The sequence below is a fragment of the Polyodon spathula genome, chromosome 3 (assembly GCF_017654505.1).
Source record: "Polyodon spathula isolate WHYD16114869_AA chromosome 3, ASM1765450v1, whole genome shotgun sequence".
NCBI lineage: Eukaryota > Metazoa > Chordata > Actinopteri > Acipenseriformes > Polyodontidae > Polyodon > Polyodon spathula.
Window position 1 is genome coordinate 2689482 of NC_054536.1, and position 17762 is coordinate 2707243.

Below are 17762 nucleotides of genomic sequence, written 5' to 3' on the forward strand. Positions count from 1 at the left end.
TGTTATATGTGTTATTTCTATAACTCATTTGTGTAACTATATATATATATATATATATATATATATATATATATATATATATATATATATATATATATATATATATATTGCTCAAAGAGCCAGCTGCCCAACATTTCGATATGTTATACATATCTTTCTCAAGGGAGCATGTGTTTGAATCAAAACATTGGAAGTATTTATAGGTTTTTGATGGCATGACAATGACTTCTTGTTGTTTATGTTCAAATTATATTTATTTCTGTATTTTTTTGTGTGTTTATTTACATGCATCCCAGTTTATACACTTGGTGTTGTTTGCTTTAATATGAATACTCTCTGGGGCACCGCTGCACATTTGTGACAGATTGTTCATTCAAATCCTTGCTGATTATCTATTCATGGATACTAAGATATACTGTAAGCAAGGGGTGTGATTGGGGTTAAACAGGTAATAAATACAGCACTCCCTCAGTCACTCTGCTCTCATTGATCTGTAGCAATACTTGTTGGAGATCAGTGTGCACATTGAGGTCCATGTTTTTTACATTGGTACACAATTGTAAGGGACAGTAAGGTTGTGCACACTGCTTTTACAATTCTTTACACTGGAGAAGTGGAATTAGCACATAAGTAAGAGCCAGCGACTTTAACACGTGTGCTGTCATTATTATAAAAATAAACAAAAAACCACCTTGCTTTTATGTTGTATACACCAAAGCTGTACTCAGATTTTTCAGAATAAACAAAGTCAGATCCTGTTGATATTTTTTACCATACAAATGTGTATATGAAGTAGAATTACTACAAATTCAGTTAAAGTAACGAGTACTATAGCTTTGTTTAACCTAACAGAACCTCCCAACTTGTCAATCATTTAACCTGAGTAACCTGCAAATGATGTGAAACCACTTAAGCAAGTCATGCTGTTTATCCCATTGGGTCCTCAGGAGTGCCTGTGTGGTTCTGTCAAAGAGCAGGGAATTAGCACTGTGGGAAAGGACAGGAATGGCAGGGGTTATGTAAACAGAACCAGTAGGAAATCCATAGATGTTGATAGAAATCATTTAACTCTGAAACAGCAAGTTAAAAATAGTATAATATTATATAGGCTATACTGTCACTACTCGCGATTCCGGTACTCACATATTCTAAGACTCTGACTGCTTAAACTAGGACTCTTTCTTTAAACTGTTAATTGAGTCTTGTATTTGTTATGTAAGGGATAATGACATTGCAGTGGTGTGTGATAATGGAAGTCCCGAGGCCACAGAGCCAGGGTTCATTATAACAGAGGAACAAGCACAGCAGTGTCATTATCGCTATTATACTAACCACAGCAGTGTCATTATCACTATTATACTAAAACCTGTCTGTGTGAAATAACCATAGCAGTGCAGTGAGAGTTAGACTATTGAGAGCAGGCCTCGAGCAGCCCTGTGCAGCGTTTCATCAGGAAGAAGTGCTTTCAGGACAGGAGTCTAATTAGGGGCATCTGTTCAGCTACTGAGTAATAACAGCACGACTGACCTCCATAGAAAACAATGGGAGAACAGTGTCCGCTTGCTGGAGAATGGTGTACATCCTTATAACAGCTGTGTTAAACTCCAACACTCAATTAAATACTGCTTAGTGTATTGTACATTTGTTTATTATATAGAAGTGATCCCAGAAACACAATGTCAGGGTATTCAGAGTGGCATCCTTACTTTTAGTTTGCATCATATGCATGGTATTCATTTGTCCAATAGTCTTGTAAAGATCACAGTACTCTGACTCTCAGTCTTTCTTTCACAGACATATCTTGGACCACTTGTTAGCACTTTAGATTACATGAGATGGTAAAATAGCAATGATTCCTGCTCTTACATGAACAGACATGTAATTACATTGTAATGAGATGGTAAAATAGCAATGATTCCTGCTCTTACATGAACAGACATGTAATTACATTGTAATGAGATGGTAAAATAGCAATGATTCCTGCTCTTACATGAACAGACATGTAATTACATTGTAATGAGACGGTAAAATAGCAATGATTCCTGCTCTTACATGAACAGACATGTAATTACATTGTAATGAGACGGTAAAATAGCAATGATTCTAGACCATACATGATCTGGTCAGTAATCTTTAGCTACCTGATGTAATTACATGATAACAAACTATCCTTTCCATTCCATTCCATGTAATAACACACAGTTTCCACAAATACCTACTATGGAAGACCAGGAATAATTATAATTTTAAAAGTACTACAGAATTGTGTTTTTCTCTCATTCCAGGAGTTTATGATTTGGAGACCAATGAAATTGTAAAGAAGACTCATGATTCCATGCAGATGCCAAAAGTGGAGTACCAAGACATAAACATAGATGACTACAGTATGTATTGTGCAATAACAATGCATTTTCCTGAAGAATGTTGGGTTAACTAGAATCTATTTTCATCTCAAAGCGCTTAGCATGTGAAGATTTCATTTATTCAAACATAAGAAGTAAAAACATGCAGTAGTAAAAACATATATTGTATGATTTTGTGGGGAAACATAACTGGAATAATACACTGACTGTCCAAAACCAGAATGGCCTTAAAGGCAGAACAATAGGGTGTGCAAAGTTCAATTGTGTCACCCACATTGTTCAGTGGTGATGGGTTCTGTGCTTGGGCCACTATGCATCTGTGATCTTGAACATGACCAGCTTGCTACTAGATCTGTGCTTTCTCTGGCAGTATATGTGCTTGCACTTGTGAAGTCACTGAGTTAGTTCTGTTTCCTGTGCTTGTGCTTGTGAAGTCACTGAGTTAGTTCTGTTTCCTGTGCTTGTGCTTGTGAAGTCACTGAGTTAGTTCTGTTTCCTGTGCTTGCGCTTGTGAAGTCACTGAGTTAGTTCTGTTTCCTGTGCTTGCGCTTGTGAAGTCACTGAGTTAGTTCTGTTTCCTGTGCTTGCGCTTGTGAAGTCACTGAGTTAGTTCTGTTTCCTGTGCTTGCGCTTGTGAAGTCACTGAGTTAGTTCTGTTTCCTGTGCTTGCGCTTGTGAAGTCACTGAGTTAGTTCTGTTTCCTGTGCTTGCGCTTGTGAAGTCACTGAGTTAGTTCTGTTTCCTGTGCTTGCGCTTGTGAAGTCACTGAGTTAGTTCTGTTTCCTGTGCTTGCGCTTGTGAAGTCACTGAGTTAGTTCTGTTTCCTGTGCTTGCGCTTGTGAAGTCACTGAGTTAGTTCTGTTTCCTGTGCTTGCGCTTGTGAAGTCACTGAGTTAGTTCTGTTTCCTGTGCTTGCGCTTGTGAAGTCACTGAGTTAGTTCTGTTTCCTGTGCTTGCGCTTGTTCTGTTTCCTGTGCTTGCGCTTGTGAAGTCACTGAGTTAGTTCTGTTTCCTGTGCTTGCGCTTGTGAAGTCACTGAGTTAGTTCTGTTTCCTGTGCTTGCGCTTGTGAAGTCACTGAGTTAGTTCTGTTTCCTGTGCTTGCGCTTGTGAAGTCACTGAGTTAGTTCTGTTTCCTGTGCTTGCGCTTGTGAAGTCACTTGTGAAGTCACTGAGTTAGTTCTGTTTCCTGTGCTTGCGCTTGTGAAGTCACTGAGTTAGTTCTGTTTCCTGTGCTTGCGCTTGTGAAGTCACTGAGTTAGTTCTGTTTCCTGTGCTTGCGCTTGTGAAGTCACTGAGTTAGTTCTGTTTCCTGTGCTTGCGCTTGTGAAGTCACTGAGTTAGTTCTGTTTCCTGTGCTTGCGCTTGTGAAGTCACTGAGTTAGTTCTGTTTCCTGTGCTTGCGCTTGTGAAGTCACTGAGTTAGTTCTGTTTCCTGTGCTTGCGCTTGTGAAGTCACTGAGTTAGTTCTGTTTCCTGTGCTTGCGCTTGTGAAGTCACTGAGTTAGTTCTGTTTCCTGTGCTTGCGCTTGTGAAGTCACTGAGTTAGTTCTGTTTCCTGTGCTTGCGCTTGTGAAGTCACTGAGTTAGTTCTGTTTCCTGTGCTTGCGCTTGTGAAGTCACTGAGTTAGTTCTGTTTCCTGTGCTTGCGCTTGTGAAGTCACTGAGTTAGTTCTGTTTCCTGTGCTTGCGCTTGTGAAGTCACTGAGTTAGTTCTGTTTCCTGTGCTTGCGCTTGTGAAGTCACTGAGTTAGTTCTGTTTCCTGTGCTTGCGCTTGTGAAGTCACTGAGTTAGTTCTGGTTCCTGTGCTTGCGCTTGTGAAGTCACTGAGTTAGTTCTGGTTCCTGTGCTTGCGCTTGTGAAGTCACTGAGTTAGTTCTGGTTCCTGTGCTTGCGCTTGTGAAGTCACTGAAGTCACTTAGTTCTGTTTCCTGTGCTTGCGCTTGTGAAGTCACTGAGTTAGTTCTGCTTGTTCCTGTGCTTGCGCTTGTGAAGTCACTGAGTTAGTTCTGTTTCCTGTGCTTGTGCTTGTGAAGTCACTGAGTTAGTTCTGTTTCCTGTGCTTGCGCTTGTGAAGTCACTGAGTTAGTTCTATTTCCTGTGCTTGCGCTTGTGAAGTCACTGAGTTAGTTCTGTTTCCTGTGCTTCTTGTTTAATAATTGATCACAGCTGTATATGCCTAGAGGATCATATGACCATGTTTGTTTTTGGCAAGTCAGATCATTTCTTATAATAATCTTACTAATTATACTTGTCAGCAATATAATTAGTTATTCATCTGTTACTCCACCCAGGTGCAAACCAACCATTAACTATTCTCCTTTACAAGGTTAATGTGGCTAATTGTTTACCATATGTCTCCTTTCCCATACTTTCGTGCACATGCCTTAACATTCAGTCATTCTAAGCCTAAAACAACTCTATTCATGCCAATGTCACCTCCAGCAAACTGATTTAACATTGCCAACACATTTTAATATTATTACCAATACATTTTTAGTGTACACCCCTAGGCTTATTTAGCCTCCACCTTCAACATCACCACATCAGCCAGGAAAGCTGCATTATTTATTCAGCACTGAGTGGGTCTTATTTATGTTTGCCCTTTTATTGCCTTCTAATGTCACAATGGTGCAGTACTAGCATTTAAATTGAGAAAGCTTCTTTAAAATGCGTGACATGCCCTCCATTGAAATTCCAGGACCATAAAGATCCATCTGCAGCAGGAAGGATTGTTAATTCCTGACGCGTTTCTTTGTAGTTACGTTTGAAGGACTGTTCATTCCTGAAGCGTTTCTTTGTAGTTAATGCTTGCCTGAACGTTATGTTTGAATTCACTTTTATTTATTGATTGGCTCTAAAATCATTTACATTCACTTTAGATGAGAAATTGGATGTTGGCCAAAGCAAAGAAAGATCTTAGCATTCACTAATGTTAAGATAGCATTGAAATGACAGGTTTTCAGTTCTGGAGCAGGATTATATAATTACTGGTGGTGTCAATATTATTTTGATCTGTTGAAGAGTATTGTTTGAACAATTTATTATAATTACATGTGTGTCTTTGAGTCACAATATTGTGGGTATTAGAAAACATTATTGATGCTAATACGCATGCATATTTTCATTTGTCAACTCATTTGCAGGAAATCATAGGTAGGCTTACGCCTTTTCAACAAAATACTGTCGTAAATCACTCACCTCTAGTGTTTATTTGTGAGACAACGTGGGTTATTTATTGAAATATAAAACAAACCTGTTAATTGTGCAGCAGGGTGCAGGGGCTTTGCTGCGTGCTCAGTGCAATCATTTTCAATGTATTTCTTGCTTCTGACCAGCAGCTGAACAGATGCTGCCAGGGCTAAGGAAAATCACAGCAAATGAACCGGGTGTCAATCATGCCTGACTCTTCCCTATTGCTGACTTTGGATACCAATATCTTCGCCCCAGAATGCAACAGTGTATCTGAATTATTTGAATATTCTGAATGATTGTAAAAAAACAAGGAAACAAAAGAATCATAGCTCAGTTAAAGCACCAGTTTAATAAAGCTAATAAAAGGAAAGTCAGGTGTCATTTAAAGAATGTGATGCAGTGATGATTGAATTTCTTTCAGAGTAGAGGATGTTCTTTTTGTGCTTTTAATGACAGTAACGTTGTTTTGTTGTCTATTTTTAGCACTAACACTACAGATCCTGAAACCTGCTGGCTTTGCGGACACTGCACACTATCCTCTGCTCCTCTTGGTGTAGGTCTTTTCAATGTTGTGCCTCACACAATGAACAGCGGAATCGCAATTCCGAGAATCTAGAGTGGGAATGTGAGAATACTGGGGTTCCATCATGGAGCCAAGTGGCTACTCCACAAGCTAAATTAAACAGCACCTTCCCCGATCTGGTCACTGCTGGGAATTGTGAAGAGCTGTAAAGGAAATTCAAAGTAATATTATCATCTGAAGGAAAAAAAAACCCAACATTACAGTAATGAAAACTATAAATCTAGCACACTGTACTTTAGACTAACAACAGAATGGTAATTTCTAAGCTCTGCCATACAGTATGTTACAGCAGATTTATATCTGCAGCAGTATTTCGCTTCCCCCTTTGTCCCCTGCTGTGGAATGACCTTTACTAAAGCACAGCTATAATTACTGCCTTGTGCGATTCATTTGTGTTGATGTTTGCTAAATTAGTTCTAGTAATATGCAATTACCGTTAGTTCAATGAGTACCACTGTGCACTGTTAATACTGTAATGCACTTACTGTAAGTGAACTGTGTAAATATATTCAAATGAAGCCATGTGTGTGTTTGTTTACTAAACCTGACAGGAAATATTATAGTACAAAGTCTTGTGAGCTGGTACTATACTTATTTCACATGACATTCATTATACACTCTATGCAGAACCCTTACATTAATATAACGATCAGCCTGTAAAAAAGATTTAGCAGCTTCTACATCTATAAAGATGATTGCAATTGTGGACACTGAAAAATTGCCCAGCATTGCTCTACTTTCCTTTTGTACTTGGGTATGCCACGAGTAGGAGATAGCAGAGTAATCTTAAGTAATGTACAGGTATGCTTGATGTTTACATTCTTTTTAAGTATAACTTGCTGTTTCACCCCTGTGGCCTCAGTTCAGCTCAGTTCTCTCACCAGTTCACCTGGTACACCAGAGTGTAACCATTAACCTGTCCCCCTGCAACACCCTGCCCTTAACTGATATAAGAAATACCACATGGCACACATAGGTATTGCAGGGGGACAGGTAATGCTTATACTCTGGTGTACCAGATATACTGAGAAATTCAGTAAGGCATGTTTGAGAGTCCATTTGAGGTCACAGGGAGGCTTTAAACTCTAAAGTTTTTAATTGGAGTCCCCAGGATGTGATGACAGCAGTTCCAATTTACAGCGTACTCATTATCATCAAACACAGTAATGTTATTAAGAGAAATGAAGCAATGCTATCAGTTACCAGTGTGTGCAAGCAACAGCGGACACGCCGCGGGTGGGTGTTCATGGAGAATCGAACCTGCTGTTTTGTATAGTTTGGGCACCTCTTTGTGTGCAAAGCTTAGTTGCTGGCTTACTTCTCTGTGTAAGTGTGGCAAGCTGGCCTGAGTGATGACGTCAGACCTGGAAGAAGCACACACAGCACTGCCAGCGAAATGTGAATGCGCTGTCACGTGTTTATTATAGAGAAACAAATAAAACAGTTGAACAAAACAAAACACTGCGCACAAACAAAACAGCATGTTGGCCAAAAACAAATAGACAAACAAACAAACAGTGGATGAACATTAAACAAACAAGTCTCTCTCTCTCTCTCTCTCTCTCTCTCTCTCTCTCTCTCTCTCTCTCTCTCTCTCTCTCTCTCTCTCTCTCTCTCTCTCTCTCTCTCTCTCTCTCTCCTGTTCTCTAATCACGAACACCCAACCCTGAGTTAGCCATGCATCTATATATACATCTGTGCTGGGATTCAATTGCTAGTTAATCACTCACTTGAATCCCAGCATGTGAAATAATTTGTGGAATCTTTTCATAAACTCTTAGTCAAGACAACTTTTGGTATTTCGTGTTCATGCCTGTTTACTATTTAACATCTGGTATGTTCTTTATTTTGTATTTGATTTATTCCAGCGATGGCACGCCAGGTGGAAAGATGGTGACAGAAAAGTACCAGGTGGATTGGGCCACTGTCCTGGTCAGCAGTTTCAACACCATTGTAATACGCTTTGATGGCCATGGCAGTGGTTTCCAAGGGACCAAACTTTTACACACAGTTCAGCGAAAACTAGGATTTTTCGAAGAACAGGGTTTATTACAAGTTCTCAGGTATGAGTTGTTAGGAATTAAACTAAATCTGCTTTAAGGAAGAAAGCAAACAGCGCCTAAATCTATAATGGGTAACACTTTAAAATAATGGTGCAAATTCATAATGAATTCCAGCTGAATCCCACAGGAATAACACCTGAATATCTTGTGCACTTCCTCTGAGTTCTGAAGTCATTCATTTTGAATGTAGTCCTGTTAATTCATGTGGGTTTAAGTACCTGTATTCATTCTAAGCTCCTTTGAAACAAATGATGTTGATCACATGTGTAAGGCATGCATTCATGCATGAATTAACACTTCTCACAAGCCTCTATATGCATGTGTGGAAGGGGTGTGGGTAATTCACTGACCAGGAGACAGACAGGTGTAATTGAAAACACCACACAGGGGCCCAGTTTTATTTCAGGGGCGCGTTGGGTTTCTTTAGCCCGCAGAGGGCGCTGTTAGTCTGTGGTCTGCTTACCAGCTATGGTAAACAGAACCACAGGAATACCAAGCAAGGGTAAACAGTTCAGGCGCACTCACAGGTGCTTCAAAACAATACTACAAAAATCGAAGGCACAAAGAAACAGGAAAAATAAAACAGTAACAAAACTACAAAGAAAAGGTGCTGCACTCTGCAGCAATATCCCGGTCTCCGCTGCCTGTGCGACCCGGATCACCGTCCTACGCTGTCGGCTACCTAGCCTGCTCAGCTATCCTTATTCAGGAATCTGCCCAAGGGTTCCCCTCCCTCACTGTCTCGCTCTGAACCTCCGTTCCGTTCCGTTCGGTCGTGGACCAACGTTTCCGCGCACTCTACGCGTTTAAAAGGGCAGATCTGAGTTAACAACAGAGCGTTAATTTATAGGGCTAACAATCTCCCAAGACGCGCCTCTCAGCCATTCAGAGAGGGGGAAAGTCCACACACCCACTTTCCCAACTCCCCGTGTCACTGCCATGACTCACAGGCGGTTGTTGGACGACTGTCGCCCTCTTCCTGCAGCCCGTGAACACGCCAGCAGAGTCAGCACAGATCTCTCCCTGTTACAGCATGCCTTATCTAAATAAAAAGAAACATAATTTATATTGGGAAAGGGTTGGGTTTATTTAAAGTGCATGGTGCTAGCAAAATTATAACAGTAAAATCGGACCTACTCTATGTTTCCATCATTTTGTAGGTCTCAGATTGTATGTATAAAACACACTCATCATGTTAAAGGTGGTTTTTATTTTGTATTGGTCATTTATTTGAGTTCTTTTGAAGAAAATAAATGACATAAAAATTTGATTTTTTTTTTTTTCTGGAGAAATTTGCAGTTAAAGAAATGCACTTGGGAAGAATCTTTGTCTAAAAAAACATATTTTTTTTTTTGCAGCTTTATATCTAAAGAGCCATACATTGACAAAACCAGAATTGGAGCTTTTGGAGAGGTAATATCTATTGTTGGATCGTATAGTTTTAGTTAGGGCAACCTCACTCTGGACATGATATTATCTGCTGTAAGGCAGCACAGCACTTTTGCTGATACGTGAGCATACATGTCAGGTGTGACAGTTGATTTTTCAAATGTAACTGTTTTTGATGATAGACTGTATTTGATATAGACAGTGACTCACTTCTCAGTATTAAAATGAATTAGTTTGTGTGATGTTGTTTTTTATTTAATTTACTGTAGGCTTTGTTGCAACAAAAACTAGATGTTAAATCATGTCTGTTCATACACTCAAGAATCATCGTGCTTGGTACAAATTTGTATTTACCACTCATGTCCACAAATATTGAATATACCAGGCATATTCAATATATCATAACTATACAGCGATGGTCAAAAGTTTTGCACCCCCCCCTATAGAATTAACTAATTTGCTTCATAAAATCAAATGAAACCAGCTAAATAATGTTACGTTAACATATTGAATTAAATACAGCTTTGTAGTTTTCCATACACGAAAAACGGTCGAAAATTGAAAAAAGTAACATTTTGAAATCTAACATGAAATACTGTATTAGTATTATGGCTTCCAGTAGACATTGTGATATCATTTCGTAAGTTATTTTATTACATGATGGTAAATAAAAGGTTAACATTCTACAATTCTAGGTAATGCTAAACTTTTGTCCATAGCTGTGTGTATACACTAGTGTGTAACACTATTAAATGCTGAGGTCTGAATTGTATTTACTGGGCACCACGAATGACTCATGAATATGGTCCGTGTATATGCCCTGTGCACTTCAGTGCTTTACGGTAGTATCCAAGTGCTCAAGAAAAACCCAGTCTGCTTGTCAGCACTTTCTTCAAGATGATGGGAGCTAAAGGCACACATCATTACAAGTATAGCCAATAAAAAATAAATTAATTAAAAAAAAACCTAGAAACTGCTGTGAAAAGATACAGTTCTCCATATGCTACATTTATTCCAAATATCTTGTTTATCAGAAAGTTCAAGCTGCTATGGTGTCATATGTTGTATGTGGATTGCAGTTAACAGATTGTATTGTTTTGAACTGTTACCCGTAGAAAACCTATTGACCACTTCCCAGGTCAACTGTTCAGTATAATTAGTGATGCAGTGTACTTATAGGCAATTCAATTCTTAGCTACAATTCAAGGCTTATAATTGAGTTATTCTGTTCTGTTTGTACTTTATGTATACAAAATATTTACATTTGCATTAATGTTTCTTGTGCAACTCATTTTAATATAAATTATTTTAATATAAACATTTCCGTGGAGTGCATTAACCCAGAGTCCAATATTACCACTTTGGAAAGGCTTGCATACAATGTTGCCTGAGTTCAATGACAGCTACTGTCTGCTCTTCTTTTTAATTCAGTCAATCCCTGACAGATCTGAGTTCTATGACAGCTACTGTCTGCTCTTCTTTTTAATTCAGTCAATCCCTGACAGATCTGATTTCTATGACAGCTACTGTCTGCTCTTCTCTTTTATTCAGTCAATCCCTGACAGATCTGATTTCTATGACAGCTACTGTCTGCTCTTCTCTTTTATTCAGTCAATCCCTGACAGATCTGATTTCTATGACAGCTACTGTCTGCTCTTCTCTTTTATTCAGTCAATCCCTGACTGATTTCTCTATTTTTGATCATTTGGCGAGGCAGCATGTGGAGATCTGGATCATAAATGGTAGCACCTGCGATGATATTCATATATGCAGCTCAGTAATATCAGTACATGATAGTTGGTGTCAGTGATTTGGTAAATCACGTACAGTAGCTTTGAGATCAGAATGGTTACTGTATTAAAAATCAGAGCTGAATGGATAGAAGAGTCATAGGATGCATTCGCAAAACTCACAAGAGAGTCAAGCAGACAAACACCTGGGCTACTTGACACTTACAACATGTCAGTTTTGATTGAGTGTTTTTGAAGTTATGCACAATGTATAAGCTATGGTTGTGTCATTTATATTGTGTCGTGGTCATTTGTTTATTCTGATTGCAGATTCATCGTCAGTTTGGGTTTGCATTCAGTGCCATCAGGTGTTCAAAGGGTGTAATTGCACCAAGGACCTTTACTAATTCATGACCTGTGTTTGTATTGTGTGCATGCTGTGTGTTTCCTGTTTCCAGGTATATGGAGGTTATTTAACCACTCTGCTGCTCACCTCTGAAGATTCCCCATTACAGTGTGGAGCCGCCCTTTCTCCAATCACAGACTTTACGCTGTATGGTAAGCACGATGTGTAATCACTGATCATGGACAGAAAGCAGCTGACAGAAGACAAGGGCTGTGTCGCTGAAGTACTTTACTAACAGCAGCTTGTGATGCGATCAGCAGGAGTGACTTTAAACCAGAGGAGTGGCCCCTTGTTTAATGTGGCATGATGACCAGATTGGAATCTCTACATGCTGTAAATCATTAATAGGCTGTCCGCATGTTTAAAGCCTTAGTGGGGATGTGCTGAGTTGTTGGAACACAGGCTGGTTCAATGTATTACAGCGGTTTCCTAAAATGTTCTTTTACTGTTCAATGTATCAGCAAAGCACATGCATCAGGTATCTTAAGCTGTTAACATTACAGAGTGCTTATTGCAGTCACTCAAATTGCATGTTTTTTTTTTTTCAAAGTCAACTCTTAATCACATTCTTTAATGTTTCTCTCCAGTGGTCTGGCTCTTTAAGTAACAGATAGGGGCTTTACTGGGTGTTTACTGAGGAGCTCAATAAAATAATGAAAGAAGTGTGAAAGTAGAAACTCAGATAGGATGTATTATATGTATATAAATAGGAACTCTGTAAATCAGATGTCAGAAGGTTATAATGACAATAAAAAGACAGAAGAGAAGTTAGCTGCACAACCTGAATAAGCATATTGTGAGATCCTGATTAAGTAATAGTACACAGCATGCATTTCAATGATTATGGTTTCAACTGTTCTCTTTCAGCATCTGCATTTTCAGAACGATATTTAGGATCACCAGAAAAGGACAGTAGAGCGTATGAGGTCTGTACAAAGTATTCAAACTGTTCTCATTTCAAATGCATGTGTAATTGTTTTACATTTTTCAAAATCCAATTCTTGCGGTTATGTTTCATGTTTTGACAGGTGGCTAAGTTAGCTCCTCGTGCAGCACAGATAAATGACAAAACATATTTGATTATTCACCCAACCGCAGATGGTAAGTGTTCACACATCTACACTTGCAGTTGCTCTTTGTTCTTTGTGTAAAATGTACACTTCATCTACTAAAGAGGGGTTTATCTTTACAGAGAAAGTTCATTTCCAGCATACTGCAGACTTCATTTCTCATCTAATCAGTGCAAAAGCGAATTACTCACTTCAGGTAAGAGATGCCTTTCATGCTTCATAGAATAATTTGATAACAAATTTGCATTACTGGTCTCTAATTACTGTGTGTTTACAAGTTACTTGGTAAGTACATGTGTACTTACACATCATTACAATGGTATTATGCATGGTTACAATGTAATTAATGTGTACACAATTGTATCAGAAAAGGGTTAGGGTTAGGTTTAGATTAGACTCTGTATATATTTTTACACTCAGATGTTGAGCCTAAATGGGATCCAGTGTGAGGGAAATGATAATATGCTTGTTTTATTCTATTGTAACGACCCTGGCGATGGCATCATGTTGGACACTGTATTTGTTTGTTTGTCATGTCTTGTTTAATGTTATGTGTATGTTATGTGTGCGTGTGCATCTCTGTGTGCGCGTATGTGCGTGCGTGTGCATGTGCATGGAATCATTCTCTGCTGCTTTCCAGAAACGGTGGGAGCTGGAGGGTCAGGGGAACAAATCCGACTGGATGATCCGGGTGGTGGGTGGGGCCTCCCGAGATTATATAGAGGGAGAGGGAGAACGTGCACAGACTTCAACTAGAGTGGATGCTGTGAAACTGTGTGGGATAGAGAGGCTGAACGAGAGGGCCATAGCTTTGAAGCAGTCAGAAGAACCAGAGAGTGAGTCTGTGAAGTGGAAGAGGGATAGAGTGTGGTTGAGAGAAAAGATCCCTGAGAGTAAAAGAGAGCGAGGAGACTATTGAAGAGAAATTACAATTAGAAGTTTGTTATTTTGGCATGAACCCCATGCGCTGTTTCTGTCAGTTTACTAAAAAATAAACTGGTCAAAGTTTGGAATCCCACCTGGTCTCCTCGAGTCGTTTTTCCCTTAAAGACATGAAGAACGTTACTCTATATGTGTTGTGAGTGTTGGTTGTGTTTTCCCCTGCCATTATTAGACAACTACAAAAATGTGTATCTAAGACAGGTAAACTAATTTAAGTATTAAACTTACCTGGGCCGAAATCAAAGTTTAATTAAACTTGTGCTGGTCCAGTATTGGCCACCATGCTGCAGAAACTGAACTGAGCCATATATCCCACGCAGTCCTTCTGTAGCTATACTAAATATATACCCTACTTTGCATTTTTTTCCTGTTTTTTTAAGAGGACAATGATCAGGGATACCGATAGATTTATGTTCCATTTCAATCATTTGTCATCCCAAAAAATGAATAAGATAAAATATATATTTGAAGAGTGGAGGGTTATGTGTTCATGGACACTAAGACATTTAGTAAAACAGATAACAAATCTTCCAGTAATAATCTCTAGCAACTATTAAGTTATATAGAATACCGCTAGCCATGTGCAGTGTATTTTGAAGCTTTGCAAACCTGTTAACAATCAATATTATTATTACTATTTATTTATTTTGTTTCTTATTTTTTTGTTATAATTTTTTTTCAGATCTATCCAGATGAGGGACATTTCATGCATAATGAAGGCATAAAGCAACACCTATACCAATCTCTTGTGAACTTTTTTGAAGAATGTTTTAGGCTTCCTGATAAACTTTTTGAAGAAAAAATGGAAGAGGAGGAGGAGGAGGAGGAGGGTTAGCCTTATATCCATGCCAAGCACAATCCTGCTTCTCCAATACAATACGCAACTGAGTGCTTTTTCTTTTCTTTTTTTCTTTCTTTCTTTGTACTTGAACAGTATTATGTTAGCATGTGTCTCAGATTGAAAAGCAGCATCTATCTGCTTCACCTGACCACAGTTCTGTCATCCCAGCAGGGGGAACATTGAGCATGGTGCATACACAGTCTTTGACTTTGGTTCTGAAATCACAATGGCATCACTGTTTTATTCCACAAATTGTAGAAAGACTCCAATTGCAGAAGCAGCGAGGCTCCCAGGGCAGGAGGGTTAGGGTTCTTTTGAAAGGATCTCTTCAGACACACAGTACCCAGTGTGTATGCTGAAGAGCAGAACTATTAATGAATGCTTAGGTGGAGTTTTTATAGCACAAGCATTTCAGCTGGGCATACTAACTTCCATTTCAGAGGTCAGCTGGGGTTTTAAAAAATGAAATTCAAATCCTCATTGTTGTAGGGCAACTTTTTGTAATTAACAATACTATTTTTAAATCATGATAACCTTCATCACTGATTGTGCTCGTATGCTGTATATATATATGTTTTTTTGTTTTAATGTAAAGTAGCACACCAAATATTGTTGATTAAAAAATTCAGATATTGGGGCAAATTCAGACATTGTTTTTCAATGTTTTCTTTAAGTTAGTCCTGGTCTAGGAATCCTAGTAGTCTTGAAAATATATAGTATACTAGCTTTGAGTTGGTATGTGGTTTATGGGGTCCAAGGTATCTGCACTCTTTCTGAATGTGTTTAAACCATGTACCATGACAATAAAAGTAGGTCAGACTGTCCTTGTTTTGCTTGGTTTGTGCTGAGAGATACCCACGGTGCTACTGGAAACTTGTTTTAGGTACTGTACCTTCATTTGGGAGCAGATGTTCCTTCCCAGAGGATATTTTCTGACAAGCCTGTTTCCTTTAATTGACCTTGAAAAAAATGTATAGAAATGTTCTCAACTCTTTGAGCACAAACATACCATTTCTAAACTGTGTCAGCTATAACTAGAGGCCGTCCAAATCTATGGGTAACAGAATTCCCCAGAAATCTGGGAATTCGCATGCTCACTCGGAATTCTCAGGCTCCCCCGGAATTCATAGTCTTCCACAGATTCGCCTGTTAAAGTAACCTGAAATATGTCACTTAGTTGTTCAGTTCTAGTTTTGTTAAATTAACAGATGTTTTGACTCCTTCACAAAGTAGGACTTAATTAAAGACTAAGGCTTTGAAAATGTGAGATTTTACTGACAAAAGTGCTTGATATATTTCATTGGAGGTACTCAACCCATACATTGTTTGATATGATTATATTAACTTGATTTACATTTTTTATAAGTCTGTTATAGGGTGATGTTACTTACGTGGGTCGTCACTGAATAATACTGAATCAGACACAGAGCTGAATCAGACACGGTGTTGAAACACTGCACAGGTGTACAGATTTATTAAGCAACACAGGCCCGGCGCTAGGGTACCAACAATGGTAATCCTAGCACTGGATTTAACAAAACAAAACAAAATAAAATAAAGCAAAAAATAAAGGTTTGCCATACAAGGAGAGCCTTTTAGCCTCACTAAAAGAGACGTCCTGCTCCGGGAACCTACTACATTACAAAACCCTCTCTATATTTAGTTTGGGATGAAATCCCCCGAAACTAACCTATTACTGTTGCTCTCGAAGTCCTGGCTTCCCAGTGACTTCAGGCCTTCCTGACGGTCCTGGCTGGGCAGAGCCTTCACATGCACCGATTGCAGTTGAAGGGGTTCTGTTGTAGTTACCTCTCGGAGTGGATGCTCTCCTCCTGGATGTAAACACAGCAATCTTTTGCTCAGAACCCATCTGTGTGGCTATGGGCGTGCAGTAGCCTCGAATGCCAATCAATCAGCTCAACTCCGGGCAAGTCTTCCTCTTTAGTAAGCAGCAGAGCAGCTGAACCAGCAACAGGGTCCTCCCTGTCACAAAGCCATTATTAATACCAACACTAAACACATAAGATGCTCCGCAGAACACTCAGCAGATATATACTTACAAATTTCTACAGTTTTTTTGCAGATTTTCTCTCAGATTTGGACGGCCTCTAGCTTTAACCAATAAAGGCAACCTTTCGATTTCACTCTCAATATTGTCCAAACACATTCATGCATCTTTGCATGCTTGCAAAGTTATTGTTTTGTAGCATTGAAGTTTGTGGCAACCTATTTAAGACATTACTAGCCAATCCAGCAAAAAGGACTTTGGAATGTGGTTGTACTGTTAAAGTAGGGCACAACCACAGTTTGGCTGTTTTCAGTACCTTTCACTCTGTAACAGTTCTTGAGGCACAGGTCTTGTTAATATGTGTTTTCCTTAAATGTGAATAGTCTGACGTCAACACCCAGCTGTAGATTTCTCCTGGGTTTAAAGTGCATGCCAGCAACCATTTGCAACTCAAAGCTATTTTCTTTAGTCAGTCGTTTTAAATGTAGTCTTTTTTGGACAGCTTATATGTTCCTGCTGAGTTACATTTCCTTTAATAGTGTGGGTAATCTCACTGTCCCATTGGTTATGTTGTGTAAATGTGGTTCTTCAATATTATTTAAGTCTATTAAGATCTCAGTGTTAATTGTACATAAAACATTTTAACAGTTATATTTCAGAAATCATTTTCTTGATTTTTTAATTTTTTATTTTATTCTGTTTTATTTTTTGTGAAAAGTATACTAATGTTTTCTGGACATGCCAAAATGAGGTGAACATTGTGTATTCAGTGCATAACAGGGAGCTGTCTCTTTGTATTACTGATGGGAAAGATCCACAGACAATACGCTGGGAATTAAACTTGATGCAGTCTGTTTTGTCTACTGATTTTGTAGAAGGAAAACCTGAATGAGGCATGAAGGTATTTGTCTTCAGAATAAAAGTTCGTTTAACATTGTTTGTTGCTGTTTTTTTTTATATATATAATTAAATGAATTGACAACAAAGGGTAACAGTCTGTGCCCACATCTCACATAGGGCTCTATGGACAAAGCAGTAACCTAATTAAGCATAAACAGCTAATAACTTCATACTTTGTACACAGGTATTTACAGTATAATCGTAAATCTCGAAAAACTACTCACTTCTAAATCTTTTGTAGTCATTTTTGTATTACTTTAGTATAAATACAT

General features: G+C 38.7%; 1 protein-coding gene across 2 annotated transcripts in view; it reads left to right on the top strand.

Moving 5' to 3' along the window:
* LOC121310206 (dipeptidyl aminopeptidase-like protein 6) overlaps positions 1 to 17520 on the top strand; it is a 161053-nt gene extending 143533 nt beyond the window's left edge. Inside the window, exons 18-26 of one of the 2 annotated variants that reach the window (XM_041243511.1) lie at positions 2286 to 2384; positions 6042 to 6111; positions 8010 to 8204; positions 9563 to 9617; positions 11782 to 11881; positions 12597 to 12655; positions 12758 to 12830; positions 12922 to 12995; positions 14424 to 17520. In XM_041243511.1, the coding sequence (XP_041099445.1) occupies positions 2286 to 2384; positions 6042 to 6111; positions 8010 to 8204; positions 9563 to 9617; positions 11782 to 11881; positions 12597 to 12655; positions 12758 to 12830; positions 12922 to 12995; positions 14424 to 14576 (878 nt within the window). In that variant the 3' untranslated portion in view covers positions 14577 to 17520. The remainder of the gene's footprint in view (positions 1 to 2285; positions 2385 to 6041; positions 6112 to 8009; positions 8205 to 9562; positions 9618 to 11781; positions 11882 to 12596; positions 12656 to 12757; positions 12831 to 12921; positions 12996 to 14423) is intronic. The other variant, XM_041243518.1, reaches the window with a different exon arrangement.
* The last annotated feature ends 242 nt before the right edge of the window (positions 17521 to 17762 follow it).